The sequence below is a fragment of the Martes martes genome (assembly GCF_963455335.1).
Source record: "Martes martes genome assembly, chromosome: 9".
Classification (NCBI taxonomy): domain Eukaryota; kingdom Metazoa; phylum Chordata; class Mammalia; order Carnivora; family Mustelidae; genus Martes; species Martes martes.
Genome location: NC_137896.1, coordinates 109,676,438 through 109,690,990, shown reverse-complemented (window position 1 = coordinate 109,690,990; position 14,553 = coordinate 109,676,438). Strand labels below are relative to the sequence as shown.

Below are 14,553 nucleotides of genomic sequence, written 5' to 3'. Positions count from 1 at the left end.
TTGGTTTGCCTTAAACACCTTTATTTTATGTGTTATTTGCCATTTAATTGTTGAAATTTGAAAGTGAGCATTATTTAGTTTTAGACACATTTTGTAGGATCAAGCACATGAAATTCTTAATACTTTTACTTCCCACCAATTCAAAAGCACTTATAGAGTTTCTGTTTTATGCAAGGCAATACACTCACTGCCTTGGGGTATACAAAAATGAGAGACCCTGTCCCTGCTTTCCAGAAATTCACAAAGAGTCACAGGAATTACTAAGCTGCAAGGCAAATTGGTGAGTATAATACTGAGGTACTCAACGGCAGCAGTACTAGGGAGAAGTTTCACTGTGAGTGGGGATGATGGAACACAGAATTTGGTCCTGACGCTAACCTGGGAACACAAAGTTACAAGGGTTTCAATGTGACCCAGCATTTCCACTCTCAGGTACTCTCCCAAGAGAAATGAAAACATAAGTCCACGTAAAACTTGCCCACAAGTATTCCTAGTAGCATTGTTCATAATAGCAGGAAAGTGGAAAAAACGCAAATGTCCATCAACTGATGAATAGATAAATAAAATAAAATAAATAAAATGCGATCTATCCATATAATGGATAATTAGTTGGCAATAAAAAGGAATGAAATACTGATCCACGACATGGATGAACCTTGAAAACATTGTACTAAGTAAAAAAGACCAAATATTGTATGATTCCGTATAAATGAAATGTTCAGAGTGGGCGATTCTATAGAGATGGGAAGTAAATCTGTGGTAGATTAGTCTTTGGGGGAAGATGAGGAATCAGTGCTAATGGGCATGGGTTTTCTTTTTGGGTGACAAAAATGTTTTAAACTTGTGATGGCTGCACAACTCTGAACATACTTGACAACATTGAACTGTATGGTTTAAATGGGTGAATTGTACCATATGTGAATTTTATCTTAGTAAAATTTATTTCTTTTTAAAGATTTTACTTATTTATGTGACAGACAAAAATCACAAGCAGGCAGAGGCAGGCAGAGAGAGAGGGGCAGGCAGGCTTCCTGCTGAGCAGAGAGCCCGATGTGGGACTCGATCCCAGGACTCCGGGATCATGACCTGAGCTGATTAACCCACCGAGCCACCCATATCTTAATAAATTTTATTTAAAAAAAAAGATTTGAAGGGAAATATTAGGTAGAAACCACTGAGAAACCACTCAGAAAGCCACTGAGTACAAAACCTTATTCAAGTAACACAGCCAGCCTGTGTGGTGGGGGCTCATTCAAGTAACAGTGAATGTAGGTCACGAAGCGGGAGCCTCCAGAAGAGTAAGACCTGCCAACACCCCGACTTCAGCCCAGTGAAACTCATTTCAGACTGCTGGCCTCCAAAACTGTCAGAGAATAACTGCTGATGTGCTCAGCCTCCAAGTTTTTGGTAATTTTTTAGAGCAGTCATAGAAAACTGATACAGGTCTCAAATTAACCCCTGAAGAGCCACACATATTTGAGAGAGATTGTTGCCTCACAGTTTTACCTATTATACGCTTTTCAGTCAGAGTTTAAACCATCAGTGAGGCCACCGTACATCGATCAGCTGTAGTCCCTCCATCTGAGACCTTTCTGCAGAAATGTAGGCTTGGGATAGGCCATAGTCACAGATACAGAATCACAGACGTTACGGACTGGGTGGACATTTCAACATAAAGAGTAAATATCTAAATGGGTTGTCCGCCATATTCTGTCCCTCAGCCTGCTTTCCTCTATATGATCTACCCGGGCAATCCCCTGGAAGCTGCAGGGGTTGCTTCCAGACAACATACACCTTATTCTGCATGTGTTTCCATCCTTTTGGTCGTGTCCCTATCGTGTGTTTCCTACAGTCTGCTCTACATCTTTACCTGAATATTCTGGCTGCAACACAAACATGGCAGCATCTCCACATGAGAGCTCCCATGTTACCTCCCTTAAGTGTTCACCTCACTGTGCGGACAAACATGCGGTGGCCTTGCGACTGGCTTAAATTCCAACAAAAAACTGTGTAATAGGTAAAAGTGTGAGACAAAATAGCCCTCAAGTATGTGTGGCTCTTCAGGGGTTAATGTGATTGAGGTCTCTATTTCCGGTCATGGCATCCTAATCCAGCCACACGCCTTCAAGCAAACCTGGAGGCAATGTCTGCTGCCTACCTTCGCCTTAATCCTCACAATTAGTTCCCAACTCCTCTTGGTTCTAACCCCACTATTTTTTCCAGGCCGACACAGCCTCTCAGCATTCTGGTCTTTCAAATATAGTCTCTTCCTGCTTCAACCCATTCTGAGCACACTGTTTCAAAGAACTGGTGGGGTCACACCCCTGCTCAGAAACCAAAGACCTCATTTGTCACCTTTGGAGGTTGCCAGGGCACCAACACATTCTAAAAATAAATATCCCATCTGTCCCATTTAAGTTCTTTATAGAAGAATCACAGATGACAAAGAGGTCTGAAGGATCTGAAAATCCCCGTTTTGCAACCCCTAAAGAAATAATGGATCCAAACAACCATCATCAATGGTTGCCAAAACTGTTAGGTGGAAGATGGGTAGGAAACCTGATAGGACATGACACCCCCGGAGCCCACTTATCAATCTTCAGATCACCAAAAGTGGAACAACCAAACATATTCCTCCCAAAGCGATGCCAAAGGAAGTATCCAGCATCACCGATGCAGCATTCTTGGGGGAAAAATTCTGATCCAGGATCAAATCAATCTTCTAGTTCTAACTAGACACCATGGGATTTTAGCAGTCAAACCCTGAATGAAGGAAATTCTACAGGATATGTGATCCAGCTCCTTCCTCAAATGAATGGCAAGAGGAAAAAATTAAAAACAGGGGTAAGTGTTAGAGTAAGAGACAGTGATGGATCCTGATTTAAACAACCAGTAAAAATATTTCTTTTGTGAAGAAAACTGAATACATTTAAGATTACTGTATGATAATCAAAGAAATCTTACTAATTTTGTTGAATGAAAATGTTATCGTGGTTTTGTTGAAATTCAAAAGATCTTGTATCAGAGATATGCTTTTAAGTATTTACAAGTGAAATTATATAATGCCTACCATTCATTTTAGAATACTACAGTAAAAATTGTAAAAAAAAAAAGGGACAGATATAACAAGAAAGGTGGAATATTGATCGTTGTTGAAACTGGGTGATGGGTACACAGAGTATCGCTATTCTTTTCTTTCTTTTTTTTTATAGATTTTATTTATTTATTTGAAAGATAGCAGGGGGTTGGGTCAGAGGGAAAGAGAGAGCGAGAAGCAGGCTCCCTGCTGAGGGGAGCACAGAGCCTGACTCGGGGCTCAATCCACCACCATGAGATCATGACCTGAGCCAAAATGAACAGTTGAATGTTTAACTGACTGAGCCACCCAGATTCTCCCCTTATTCTCTGTTTTGATGTATGTTTTAACATAAAAATTTATTAAAATAAATATGAATAATATTAGAATCATTCATTATTCTATAATTAAAAATGAACATGCCAGGAACCTCAAGTTATGATGAACACTCAAGTAGGGAATGGATATTGTGAGTTTATGTTTCTAGTCAGTGTCCTGGATAATGGAGTCTTGGAGAAGCTAGTATTTAGACTTCTAAACATTCCATCTCAGATACGTGTGTGTGCACATATATGTGTGTGCACATGGATATGTGTTATGTTCACATATGTGTCTGACCTCATGGATGTGGAACTGGTGCAGTTGCACAAAATTCTGTGTTCAAGAAGTGCCCATGCTTAAAAAACAAACAAACAAACAAACAAAGAAGTGCCCATGCTTGATTTTTGAACAACGTCCTCATGTTTTGATTTCACTGGGTCCCACAAATTATGTAGCTGGCCACACACACACACACACACACACACACACACGTATATGCATAAAAGCTAAATCACTTATGTGCATTAATAACTTCTATATCCTCCAACAAGATTTATCAGTTGTTCAGCTATTAACATTTCACCCCATTTGCTTTTTCTTTCTCTTCATGTACATAATTGATTTTTGCTGAACATTTGAAAGTTGCCAATATTGGGGCACCTGGGTGGCTCAGTCAGTTAAGTGTCTGCCTTTGGCTCAGGTCATGATCGAGCCCCACGTTGGGTTCCCTGCTTGGCGGGGAGTCTGCTTCTCTCTCTGCCTTTCTACCACCACTACCCTCCCACCCCCTTCCTGCTCTCTCTCTCAAATAAATAAATAAGCAATCTTTAAAAAAAAAAAAAGAAAGTTGCCATTATCATGCCACTTCACCCCTAAATACTTTCTCATGCATTACCTAAGAATAAGACATTTTCCTGCATGACAATATCATTACCACACCTACAAAAATTATCATCTATAATGCCATCTAATATGCAGTCAATATCCAAATGTTCTTAATTGTCCCCAAAACAACTCAGCTATTTGCTGTGTTTTTTTTTAAGATTATTTATTTATTTATTTGAAAGAGAGATAGTGAGCACAAGCAGGCAGAGCAGCAAGCAGAGGGAGAGGGAGAAGCAGGCTCCTTGCTGAGCAGGGAGCCCGATGTGGGACTCGATCCCAGGACCCTGGGATCATGACCTGAGCCGAAGGCAGCTGCTTAACTGACTTAGCCACCCAGGCGCCTGTGCTGTTTTTGTTTTTTGTTTTTTTAATATCTAAGATACAATCAAGATTCAAGCATTGTATTTGGTCATGATATCTCTCTAGAGAGTCTCTTTCTACTTAGAATACTTCCTCTACTTTTTTTTTTTTAAATGATATTGGCTTTTTTTGAAAACCCCAAAGTAATTATCTTATAGAATGACTTCATTCAGGGTTTGTCTAATAATTTCTTCAGGATTGAATTTCAGTAAAATGCTTTGGGCAATAAAACTAAATACGTGATAGTGTGTAATTCTTACATCAATCACATTAGGAGAGGCATAATATTAGTTTGTGCCACCTTCAGTGATGCTAGATTTAACCAAGTGGTTATTGAGGAGAGGATGAGATCTTTCCATTGCAAAGGTGAATTTCCCTTCTTCCCCTTCTGAAATAAAATCTGTGGGATTATGCTTAATTCCTGTGAAGATCTTGTTCCCCAACACCTTTTCAACCAACAGCTTTAGCATTCATTGATAAACCTTCCCTTTGTCACATACTCCATTGGGAGTTGAAAACCATATTAACTGCTTTTAGTAACTTTTTTAGAAATAGCCATAAGCCAGGTACTTGGGTGGCTCAGTGGGTTAAAGCCTCTGCCTTTGGCTCAGGTCATGATCCCAGGGTCCTGGGATCGAGCCCCACATCGGGCTCTCTGCTCCTCGGGGAGCCTGCGTCCTCCTCTCTCTCTGCCTGCCTCTCTGCTACTTGTGATCTCTGTCTGTCAAATAAATAAATAAGATCTTTAAAAAAAATTTTTTTTAAATAGCCATAAGTCTTTATAAAAGCATTTTCTCTGTAGTTTTCTGCTTAGCCTAAATTTGGCTCATTTTAAAAACTGTAAAATTATATGACAATTTAAGAATGGCAGTTGGTTGCTCTAAAGTTTAAATCAACTTTCAGGTTCTTCCAGGATGCCACCCAAATTATCTTCTGGCATTCCCTCCAGCAATCCAGGGAAATAAATGAGTATACCCAGTGTTCCTCAGGTGTATCTCTTCCAGAACTCAAGCCACGCCTCTTGCCAAGACTACTGCCCATACGGTTCCTCTCTACTCAGTTAAATCCCTCCCTTACTTGAAGTCTCACCGGAATGCCACGCCTAAGCCCTGCGCCATGATACATTAGTAGAAAGGGATCTCACATGAACCCCTCCACATTGACTACTTTCTGTGCTTACCTCCTGCCTTCCAGCACAGCTGTATCTTTAAAGTGTGTGTCCTAACAGAAACAAAATGTATTTAAGATTAAAAAAAGAATAACTAGGCAGTAAGCAGTAGTAAACTCAACAGTCAGTTTAAGAAACAATGGTGAATTGTTACCTTTGCAGTTCACCCCCCGGGTCACACCACTTCTGTCCCTCCTCAGAGAATCACTACGGGATTTAATATTTCTTATTCCTTTCTTTGCCTTTATTGTTGGATCGCACTTGTTTGCATTTCTAAACCAAATTATTTCATTTAGCCTTCTCTGGAACTTTATGTGAAGAGAACCATTCTATCTATATTTTCTGTAACCGGCTGTTTGTTTAACATTATGTTCCTATGAGATAAATCATGGTACTATATTTAGCTTATCATTCATTCATTTTCACTGCTATACAGTATTACAATGTGTGAAAAAATACAATTAATTTATCCATTCTTCTTGTGATGGACATTTTTTTTTTTGTTCTTTTGGCTGTTACAAACAGACTTTCTATGAACATTCTTGTAGGCATGCACATGGGAATGGAATTGATGGCTTTGAGGGTATATAAACCTTCACCCTAACCAGATTTGACCAAACTGTTTTCCAAAATGATTGTATACCACTTATCTTTGTATGGATATCATATTTCTTTAATGAGCTGGTTAGCTATTTAAGACAGGGAAAGATCTTCTTATATTTTTTGGCCCAGAAAGAGTGAACACTTAACATTTATTAAATGATTGATTCACTAATAGATAGAAAAAATCTGAGAGATTCCCTATGTTTATAATAAAGAGATAAATCAGGAAAATAAGGTAAATGTATAAATGCTTTTGAAGTTAAAAAAAAATTCAAATCTTCCTAAAATGTAATGAAAAATTAAGGGGAAAATTAAAATAGAAGGTAAATACCATCAGTAGTCCCTAGAAGATTTTAGACAGTCACAGAAAAATTGAATATCCAACGTAGGATACTTTTTTAGAAGTGCTCTAATACGTGTTTCGTTCCTTTCTCACTGCAACATTTTTCCACTCCTTCAAAGTCTCCAGTATTTCAGAAGCATTAGGTCGCTTTGTGGGATCATGTGACAGTAATTTCTGCAGAAGAAATTTCTGTAATGATAATGAGTCAATACTAAGAAATAGAACATTGAAATAAATAAAATTATGATCATTTTCAAGTGCTTACTTCTCTGGCATCAAACACATCTGGGAACTTCTCATCCCTTAGCGCTTTAAAAATCTGAAAATAAAACATATAAAATTGTTAGGAAATTATGTACTTGGGAGGAAAACCAAAGTTGCTTCTTAGCCAAGAAGTGTGCAGGACTTTCCTTCCCCACCTTGCTCCATCCTTAACAACATGATATGTTGAAGTGTTAAGGGCATCATATGCATTATCTCCCTTCATCCTTTTTGGAATCCTATGTGATAGGTGTTTCATTACCCTGTTGTACAGAGAAGGCTGTTGGCTCCAGCCAAGTTCCCTTTATTGAGCTTCAGACCAAGCTATCCAGTTGCCTAATGCTTTTAGCAGCAACCCATTGCCTCCATAAGAAAGTCCATCATCTTGCCTTCATCCAGCCCCAACATGTCTTTCCAGTGCCCCAACCATCACTTCCTTGTCACTTTTATACTCCAATAAAAATGCCACTGCTTGCTATCCCCACATTCTGCACATTGCTGTCTGAAGGCTGGAATTACTTTCTTTCTATTTTGGGTCATTAGAAGTGAACCAATCCTTCAAAGCCCAGATTAAATACCCCCATGAAACCGAAATCCCTATAGCTAGCAAGATCTCTGTCCTAGCCATCTCCACAAAACTTCATGTCTTCTCCCAAAACATGTATAGCATTCTCTTATTTTCCTTTCTAGAATATAAGCTCCTTGAGAGCAAGGTTCATTCATTTTTATAACCCTGTAGCACTTAGCACAGTGTCTTATACAAACCAGGCAATCAATAAAAGTTTACTGAATGACTCAAGTAAGAAACAGCTGTCGTTTTATGAGGTGTACACATCTCTGGAAGAAGACCAAAGGTTTCGGTCTTAAACAAAAAGCTTTGGTTGCCCAAACATGGAAAAGATAAAATCCATATTTCTTTTTCAGTCAACACGGATATATTCAAGGCAATCCTCACATGAGGGTAATTACCGTAGAGTACTTCAGAGATGACTGCAAATAATTTTTGTTGCTTAATTCCTTTTGCGAGATTATTTACCTCTATCGTTTCTGAAAGAGTGGGACATATATAAAGAAGTTCTGCCAGAATTAGCCCCATAGCAAAGATATCCACTTCTTTTCCGTATTCTGGTGAAGAAATCTAAAGAGACCAAAATATGTTTACACTCATTACTCACCCAATGTAAAGATCCATGTCTTCTGAAGCCAAGAAAGTTATTTGACCAAGATATCTTATATCATGTAACAAGACATTGTTTGTTAGCAACACCTGACTACCCTGGTTCAATGCTGTCACTAAAGAGCTGCATCAACCATGTAAATTAACTGTCAAGGGTAGAATAATCTCAACCCTAAAATGGGGATAACAGAAGTTTCAACCTCAGAGTTTGACTACGGTATTAAGTAAGATGCACCATAAATAAATAAACAAACAAACAAATAAATAAATAAGATGCAGCAGGTAAAATAGTTAAAACAGTTCTCACTAAGCGCCTTACATGCAAATGTTCATAGAGATGTATTTCTAACATTCTGACTGGAAGCAATGTGAATGTCCATCCATGGGGGAATGGGTAAACACACTGCGGTCTATCAGAGCAATGGAATAGTACTTAGTAATGAAAAGGAATAACCTGTTGGCATCAGCAACAACTAGAAGTTCTCCAATAGACATGACTTGGAGTGAAATAATCAAATACAAAAAGATACGTAAAGTATGATTCCATTCATATGAAGCTCAAGACAGGGAAAACTAATCTGTGGTGACAGAAATCAGAGCACTGATTTCCTCTGGGAAGGAAGGATGGACTGGAAAGGGCCTGAGGGAATTTTCCCAGGTGAGGACAATGTTCTACATTTTCGTAAGCTTATGGGTTTCAAAGGAATGTGCCTTTGTCAAAAATGTACATTTAAGATATACACTTTATGGTATATAAATCATCCCCTAACAAAATGATTTTCAATTTAAAAACCACTAAGAAAATGAAAAGCACAGGGAGCCTGGGTGGCTCAGTCAGTTGACCAACTGCCTTCAGCACAGGTCATGATCCTATCCTGGAGTACCAAGATCGAGTCCCAGGTCAGACTCTCTGCTCAGTGGGGAGTCTGTTTCTCCCTCTGACCCTCCCTCCTCTCTTGCTCTCTCTCTCTCACTCTCTCTCAAATAAATAAAATCTTAAAAAAAAAAAAAAAAAAGAAAAGCACAATGATGAACGAATTTTTAAAAAATATATTTAGGGCTGCAACATAGGGTGCAGGAGATATTTTTTAAAGTGGGAGTTAAAGGGGAGCCATCAGCCACCTGTTATCTTCCACTTTCACATTCCACAAAAAAATTATATCTCTGTGCCACGTGGTCCCCAAAGAGAACAGGTGGATGTCCTCTCCAATCTAGACTCTCAAACATCAAAAAGATGAAATATAGATAATAAAGTATCAACCGAAACATATAAGCTCCTACAGTAATGAAATCTACATATAAGACAAACATTCACAATCAATAGCTGTACAACCAGGTTCATAACAGCAATTTTTGCTAGAGCCGAAAGGTGGAGCAACCCAAGTATCCCCTGATGGATGAAGAGACAAACAAGATGTGGTCTATCCATACAATTTGTTGTATGGATATTGTTGAGCCTTAAAAAGGAAGGGAATTCTGACATATGTTACAGCATAGGTAATATTGAGAATATTGTGCTGCATGGAAAAAGCTAGTCACAGAAGGACAAATATTGCATGATTCTACTTACACAAGGTATCTAGAGCAGACATATTCATAGAGACAGACAGCAGGACGGTGGTTGCCAGGGCTGGGGGAGAGGGGAATGTGGAGCTATTTGAGAGGTGCAGAGTTTCAGTTTTACAAGATGAAAAGAATTCTGGAGAGGGATGGTGGAAGTGATTGTACTAAAACGTAAATATACTCGATGCCACTCAACTGTGCACTTAAAAATGGAGAACACTGTAAATTTTACGTTATGTGTATTTTACCAAAATTAAAAATAAATATGTCTTAGAATCAATAGCCTTGTTAATAACCAATTAGATACAAGGAGGCCCATTTTCACAGCAAAACACTATACATATTGAGGGAAATGCTTTAAAAATATAAGTGGTCTTGGTGAAGAAAAACAATATTTTGAAACTTCATTGAAGAATATAAAAATGGCCTTCAGGGAGGTCTATCATTGCTCCCAGCTGGACAGTGAGAGGATGACACCTGCCATCTCCTCCCCTTGGGCTGGGCCATGCAATTTGCACAGGGCCATGATGGTTAGTGATGTACGCCACTCCTGGGCAGAGCCTGCCCAATCACCATGAGATCCTGCCACAGCCGCCTGCTGTGAGGAGAGTAATGATACAGTTGGGTGCTTCCTTCTGTCTGGGCTCTGGAATGAAGGAGACACGTGGGACCAAACCACAGCCAGACTGCAGCCAACACATTACAGGGGCGAGAAATAAATCTTTGATATTCTGTATGCCCCTATGAGACTGGGAGTCACCGGTTACCATAGGATGGCCCGGAAAGGCTGACTTGAGAGAGGACTTGAACAAGGGGAAGGAGCCTGCCGACTTCACAGTATTGGCCAATTCTGAAATGCACTTGAAATGTCATTCTATTCAGGGGCACCTGGGTGGCTCAGTCATTAAGCAGCTGCCTTTGGCTCAGGTCATGATCCCAGGGTCCTGGGATCGAGCCCTGCATCAGGACTCCCTGCTCAGCAGGAAGCCTGCTTCTCCCTCTTCGACTTCCCATGCTTGTGTTCCCTATCTCGCTGTGTCTCTCTCTGTCAAATAAATACATAAAATCTTTAAAAAGAAAAAAAGAAATGTCATTCAACTCAATAATTTACTTGAAGGAACCTATCACAGATGATGATGGAAATACTTGTTTTTAGAGTCAAAGATAAAGGGGAAAACATGTAAAAACTTGCTAACAGCCTAACTAAATACCCATCAAGAAGGAAAGTTACATTAATGATGGTACAGGTCAGCATACAATGTAGTTAGTAAAATGAATGTGCAGATCCACCTGTGCTGAGATGGAAAGATTAGGATACACCGTTGAGTGAAAAAAATTAAGTCACAAAACAACATTACAGTAACTTGTAAAAGCATGTCCTATATCTTTATGCAAAAAGTCTCTAGGGGCACCTAGATGGCTCAGTGGGTTAAGGCTCTGCCTTCAGCTCAGGTCATGACCCCAGGGTCCTGGGAATGAGTCCCGCATCGGGCTCTCTGCTCAGCAGGGAGCCTGATTCTCCCTCTCTCTCTGCCTACTTGTGATCTCTCTGTCAAATAAATACATAAAATCTTTGGGAAAAAAAAAGTCTCTATATACATACATATTTGTGTTTATATATGTTTATAATTCACAGAAAATTATCTGAAAGGATAAACAAGACTCTATGAAAAGAGCAGGAGTAGAAGGGAAGGTTAAAGAGAATTTTCCATTTTTATTCTACAGGGTTCTGTGCTGTTTTAATTTTATAAGAGGTACCTATTATCTCTAGAATTAAAAACTCAAAAGAAGTGAAAAATACATAGAAAGGAAAGGGATCTCACCTGCTCTGGGCTCATGTATCGAAGAGTTCCTTTATTACTTGTCCGAATTGCATAATCTTTCAAGGATGTCACAAGTCCAAAGTCTCCAATCTTTATGTGCTTTGTATTTACTAAAAATATGTTACTTGGCTACAGAAAAAAAAAACCCAATATTTAATTTATAAGAACCAATTCAACAGACTGTTGTCACATCTCCAAATCATATTTAACAACGGCTATTTTTATATTTCTTTATAAGGCATTTGCCCTTACATGGGTAGCCCAAAACAGGATACTTAATACCGCAGGTCTTTAAAGTACCAGCTGAGGACATAAGGACTTCTCTGTCACCTGAGAAGGCTTCGGGCCTAACTGCCTTCCAATATCTGATGAGATACTAACTGAAAGGTAGATTCTACTCTGCACAGTACTAGAGCATAGAAACAACCAAAAGGCTTGCTTTAAGATATCCTAATATACTAACAGTGTGGTCCAAAAAATGGGAATTTGAGAGTCCCCATCTCAGGGAGTGGGGCTGGACATCGACTTGGTAGAAATATTGCAAATATGAGTCCAGGAATCTGTTGGGGATTGAAGCAGAAGCCCTTCAGATCTCTAAGTTTGAGATTCTCAGAATGAGTCTCTTCTCGATAAAGCTGTTAGGATATCCTATGCAGAATTTCTCCTGGGGACTTCCTTGATGTCAATTTCTCCAGGCCCCTGACAACTTCTTGACAAACATACTCCCTCTGTCCTTGAGGGCAGGCCACGTTAACTGAAAGCTGATAACTAGCACTTAAGTATTTCTGTCTATGTATGTAATATTCTAAGCAGAGTGAAAAAAATGGGAGGGGGACAGAATGGGGACTGTTCATCCTATTCCACAATTTTGTAGGTGGTACTGACCAACATTCTAAAGACCATGAAAACAGGAATGTTGTTGATAAGGAGATTAATATTTTGCTGTTCCTGGGGTCCCTGCTGGCTCAGTTGGTAGAGCATGAGACTCTTGATCTCAGGGTGGTGAGTTCGAGCCCCATGTTGGGTGTAGACATTGATTAAAAATATAATATTTAAAAATACATATTTTGTCATTCTTGAAAAGGCACCTGTGAATAAAGTGTTGGGCTTTATGTACACATGCAGAATCTGGAAGGTAATACTCACGAGAGGGCCTAGCAGAGGAGCTGCCAGGGAAGAGACCGTAAAGCCAGGAAGGCGGACAGAGGAGCTTCCAAGAAGCCCTCCTACAAAGACTCATGCGGAAATTAGCAGTTATATTAGCACCATTAACAATGAGGCTGGAATCCAGTGCCAATCATAAAGATGGAAGGCTGCAAATGCGTGTGGGGTGGGTGCAGAGAGAAAACCTACCAACGCGGTATTCAAGTTACCAGGCAGGAATGTTTTGGGTTTGCATGTGCAACTGCTGTTCCCACAGAGGTCTAAACCCTGAGGTTGCAATTACGATGCTTCTAAATCCAGAAGCTGGATGAGACTAATAAAAAGAGCAGATCGCTCGTTATAGTTCATTAAAAAGAAAAATAAAAACAATAAAGTCACATTTTGTCTAATCAGTTATGGTAATGATAAGGCAAAAAAAAAAAAAAAAGTGCAAACTTTATACAGGAAGTAGGGGGAGAAAGGGCTGAATCCACAGGCCGAGGCTGACCAAAGAGCCTGGGCCTGCAGAGGGAAAGAACCCCAGAAGCTTTTACTCTAGAAACCTCGACGTCCTTCACCAGGATCTTCATCTACTTTTCTCCCCTCCATTTTGCTGTAATTTTTTTTTTTATTGTTGAGGTATAACTGACATATAAGTTTTGACATATGATGTAATGATTTGATGGTCTAATGCTTCAGATTCTGACAGAAAGCGGTAAATGCTGGTAGACTTTATGCAATACCGACTTCCTAGGGTGAAGACCATCCTCTGGCAAAAACCACCCACAGCTGGTGTCGTGTGAAGCATCAGAGAGAAAGGTGCCTGCCTTCGTTGGCCTCTTTTCTCAGATGGGATAAAGCAGCAAATGTAGCAGCGTAGCTAGAAAAGTTAGGGGAGGCCAGAAGGCTGAGGAGTATTAAAGTCTGACCTTCGAGCAATTGCAGATATGGAGCGAACACTGTCTGCAAACAGACCCAAGGAAAGATCACCCGGTGACCAGGGCACAGGCAGCATGGGAGACAGAGATGCTAGGGAAAGGAAGAGCCAGGCAGCCCCTGTCAGTTTCATGGATTCATCCAGAAGCGGTCCTGGGAGTTAATACCCAAACATCTGCATTTATTTGCAGATTACTTTATAATTAATTTGCCTAATTTTTAATTTAACTATATATATGATTTATTCCAAGGTGGATGTATAGCCATTCTACATGTATTCTTTTGAACATAGTTCTTATAACATTCCAACTTTAAAATGCACCTTTAAGATATTGTTAAAGGAAGATGGAACCAGGGGCACCCGGTGGCTCAGTCGGTTAAGCGTTTGCCTTCGGCTCAGGTCATGATCCTGAGCTCTTGGGAGGGAGCCCCGAGTCAATCTCCCCAGTTGGTTGGGAGTCTGCTCTCCCTCTCTCTGCTCATGCTTTCTCTCTTGTGTTCTCCGTCTCCCTCTCAAATAAATAAATAAAGTCTTCAAAAAAAGAAAGAAAGCAAGCAAAAAAGATGGAACCAGGTGGATTCCAACACAAAGGCCTCAAGCCTCCAGCTCCTGGGGGCAGACCAAAGACACATTTTTATGGGCCAATTATTCCCATCTAAGCCCAACAACTCTATACCCAGGAGCTTCTTTTTCTCAAAAAACTTTTTGCTTCATTCCTCATTCCTGGCTGTTATCGATGAGCAGGGTAAGCAGACACCCAAGATCCATAGAGACGAGGTGCTTCTGCGGGATCCAGAGTGATCAAGAAGGGCTATGTAAAGAAATTGAGACCAAAGAAGACAAGCAGAAGAATGGGTCAAGCAAAAAGAACAAAGCCTCAGTGCTAGGATTCC

The 14,553-nt window shown here is 39.8% G+C and overlaps 1 protein-coding gene across 1 annotated transcript in view; it reads right to left on the bottom strand.

Annotated features, from left to right (window-relative positions):
- Positions 1-6,050: 6,050 nt before the first annotated feature.
- EIF2AK2 (eukaryotic translation initiation factor 2 alpha kinase 2) overlaps positions 6,051-14,553 on the bottom strand; it is a 30,535-nt gene continuing 22,032 nt past the window's right edge. Inside the window, exons 13-16 of the mRNA XM_080814862.1 lie at positions 11,581-11,709; positions 8,054-8,155; positions 7,022-7,075; positions 6,051-6,945 (exon numbers count right to left, since the gene is read on the bottom strand). Coding sequence (XP_080670988.1) covers positions 6,823-6,945; positions 7,022-7,075; positions 8,054-8,155; positions 11,581-11,709 — 408 coding nt within the window. The 3' untranslated portion in view covers positions 6,051-6,822. The remainder of the gene's footprint in view (positions 6,946-7,021; positions 7,076-8,053; positions 8,156-11,580; positions 11,710-14,553) is intronic.